The 3,212-nt window shown below is 43.7% G+C and overlaps 1 protein-coding gene across 1 annotated transcript; it reads left to right on the top strand.

Moving 5' to 3' along the window:
* Positions 1-922: 922 nt before the first annotated feature.
* On the top strand, positions 923-2,988 carry LOC147892959 (putative F-box protein At3g61730). The gene is made up of 8 exons (XM_087386826.1): positions 923-972; positions 1,233-1,432; positions 1,525-1,569; positions 1,726-1,890; positions 1,974-2,021; positions 2,166-2,336; positions 2,583-2,690; positions 2,866-2,988. The coding sequence occupies exons 2-8, from the start codon at positions 1,261-1,263 to the stop codon at positions 2,946-2,948; spliced, it is 792 nt and encodes a 263-aa protein (XP_087242952.1). The 5' UTR covers positions 923-972; positions 1,233-1,260; the 3' UTR covers positions 2,949-2,988.
* The last annotated feature ends 224 nt before the right edge of the window (positions 2,989-3,212 follow it).

Below are 3,212 nucleotides of genomic sequence, written 5' to 3'. Positions count from 1 at the left end.
TTCATGTACATCAAGGTGTGAGGTTGGCTAGATGAAAATCTCCCCCATTCAATCAAAGTCAACTCTTTCACAAAAACAAACTCTGACAACCTTTAAACCTCATAGCACGACATGTAAGTCGATAAAACAATCTTCAAAATGACATAAGCATTCCTCAATCTGACGAATCGATCATAGTTCTGAGAGCCATGTCACCTTGCTAGACTCAATCACAAAAAAACTTTGAGAGCCGCGTCGCCTCCCTCGAACCTCGATGCTCGAGTAATGTCGGGAGTCGGCATTTTTCGCTGGAAACTAGCTCATAGGCTCTTGGCCAATCTTGGGTCACTCGACCACTTCCCAACAACCGGGACATGCCTGCCCTTGGCACTTCCCTCAAAGCATAAAGGTCCACAGTCGGCTCAGGTCAAATTTGAGCCATCCGATCAGGCTAGATTATTAGAGGGAATCTACCCTCTCCTAATTTGACCTACAGCTATCACGATGAACTCGACCACGGTTACAAATCCACCACGTGTCATCTAACAAGACACTTTCAAGTGGCCCTCCACGCAGAGGAAGAAGTCCGAGTCAGCGATTCTGAGCTGGAAAGTGCATAGAATCCGGCGACTCGTCGCGAGATTACGGGCACTTTCCAGCCCGGAATCCCGTCCGGGTGTCCATTCCCCACTACATTTTCAACTTCATCTTCTTCATTTTCTTCATCTTCTTCGTCTTCTTCATTTTCGTCATCTCTTTTCTGTTGAAGAAACAGATAAACTTACATTCTTACATTGTTCTGTTCTGTGCCTCCATCCTTGCATTTCTCGCAGGCCTGCTCCAATTGTAAAGCTCCATCACCTTCCTGCCTTCCTTAATCCTTGCATGTTCCCTCACTATGACTACAAGATCAATCGCTCGTCCCCCTTTCACTGTGGACCGTTGCCACCGCCTCGGCAAGCGATTCCGTGCAAACAGCCCTCCGCCTTCCTGGTCTCGTGCTTTTTCTTGCAATTCTGCCTCTTTTTATGGAATGCATTTGCAATTTTGTTATCGCAGTTTGTAGGTTTTTTCTACTAGATTAATCCAACATTCAAAAATCTGGTAAACTTGTATTTCATCCGAATTGCCGAGCTTTAGCTTAGCCTTCGATCCAGCACCTTATCCAATCTTATTGCTTCAACTTCTATAATTTTGATCCGTCTTGTCCGATTTTCGCCGCTATTATTCAGGCTTGACGTACATTGTTGCAGGGTTGATCCGGACTTATGGTCTGTCGTAATGAAGTTTCTAAATGGAAAATCCCTTATGCGGCTTGCATTGGTCAATCGCTCATTTTATCGTATGGTTACGGAAGAAAATGTTTGGAGAGCACTGTGTATTCGTGAATTGAACGTTCCCCTTGAACCTGCGCCTCAATTCTCCTGGCGAAGATTATATGCCTCTTTATTTGGTAAACTCTCTGTCTCGGCGAGAGTTTGAAAAAGGCAATCGAATGGCTGGGAATGGATACTGAATGCCTCTGTAATGTGTTTGTCAACGCAGATGGAACTCACGGTTATAGCTTTCACATGATGGACAAGCATATCGGTAAGAAGAATGGAAATTTGTACTTCGGATAATGTAGAGGAAATCAAGCTGACTAAAATGTATGCTTTAAAGTCTGTCGACAACCAAGGGCATCTCGGTCTTAGTTTGAAGATTTAGTGGTTTTTGCTTAATGACAAACTCCGTTCTACCTTACAGATTGGATCAGAATCGGATTTTTTTGCATTAAATCTGGAGAGGCGCTTGTGACAGAGAGACTCTCCGAGCTGGCTTCAATTGTAGGAAATGAAGACTTGAAATCTCAATGCGAGCCGTTTGAACTGTGTAGCATGTCCAATGTCCGGTTAGGAATGTGGATTGCAGGTGACGACCAAAATTGAGTGCTTGCAAGCTTCAGTTTTACTCTCTGAATTTCGTCTAAGTCATCTTTTATTTGATGTTCCCAGACCTCCATTTGGTACGCTGCCCTGTCTGCAACCTTCTAACTTGTGAAGGTAAGATTTTCATACTGCTGCAGCGTGACTTCCGTAAATCGGATGGCTAGAGGCTATTCTCTATCTTATGCCTGCGATTGCCATGGCTTATAAGACCACTCATTCATGTGGATTGAGGATCCGTCACTGCAATGGCCTTCTTAGGAACGATGCAAACTCTTGAGGCTCGGCATTGGGAACTCTTCTTGCATAAGGAATACCAGAATGGGGAATGGACTTTTGAAGAGGTCCATGAACATATTGTTCCGTATCACTGTGATGCCGCAGCTGGTGGCATTTTTGACGCTCAACTTTTGAAAAGCCAAACCACACGAGGTGAGAAGCTCAGTTTTTGGGAGAATGACGTTAGAACAACCTTGAACTTTTACGTTTCTTGGGACATCCGTCTTCCTGTCCGAAACCTTACATTGATTGAAAGTATCCTTCTCCATTCTCGCGTCTCTATTTATAGATGGAAGCATGCCGTTAGATAACTTTGCGGTGTGTCCGTCTTCGAACGGCTACTGCGTCAGCTATGGCATATAACAGTTTCTTGCTGTGCATTTACTGGGAACACTACAGCATTGCTGGATTTGAAGTCATGGGTTGCAAAGCTTAACGATTTGCAGCCGAAAGTAAAATTTTCACTGTATGCTGCGGCAGCAAGCACGAACTTGCAAGCAAATGAAGGTGACCACAAGCATAACAAGAATTTTCGGATGCCTTGATCCGTCTCGTCAAATTCAGGAAACCTTACAAGGGCTGTGAAATTCGAAAAGAAGTGGAATGGACTTGAGAAATGTGATCTAAAGGGGATCCTTCTGGCTGTTAAATCTCAATACTGACCGGCAGCTGATGGTCTCAGGGCTGCAGGTGAAGATTCAGTATATGAGAGGAGGGAAAGATGGACCAATTCTTTCAATTCGAATATCGCAGCAGCTGATTTGAGCAGGATCGAGCTTTTTACTGCTTGTAATTCAACCGCACTTGCATATTAAAATACTTCCAACTCTTTTATTCTTGTTTACATAGTCGTGCACATTTTCCACATACTTCCTACTGCTATTACATCTTTAATGATATTTGATCCTAAACACTGCTGTAAGGACTCGTGGGCTAATCTAACATCATCGAAACATGAGACCTCCAATAAATGGTGAAGTACAAGAAGAAAATATGCACTATGAGAGTTGTAAGGGAAGGAGATAGTCC

The sequence above is a fragment of the Dipteris shenzhenensis genome, chromosome 16 (genome assembly GCF_047967505.1).
Source record: "Dipteris shenzhenensis isolate YYH24624 ecotype China chromosome 16, Dip_SZ_1.0, whole genome shotgun sequence".
Taxonomy (NCBI): domain Eukaryota; kingdom Viridiplantae; phylum Streptophyta; class Polypodiopsida; order Gleicheniales; family Dipteridaceae; genus Dipteris; species Dipteris shenzhenensis.
Note: the sequence above shows the minus strand (reverse complement) of the source record. Positions and strands in the feature narration are given on the sequence as shown.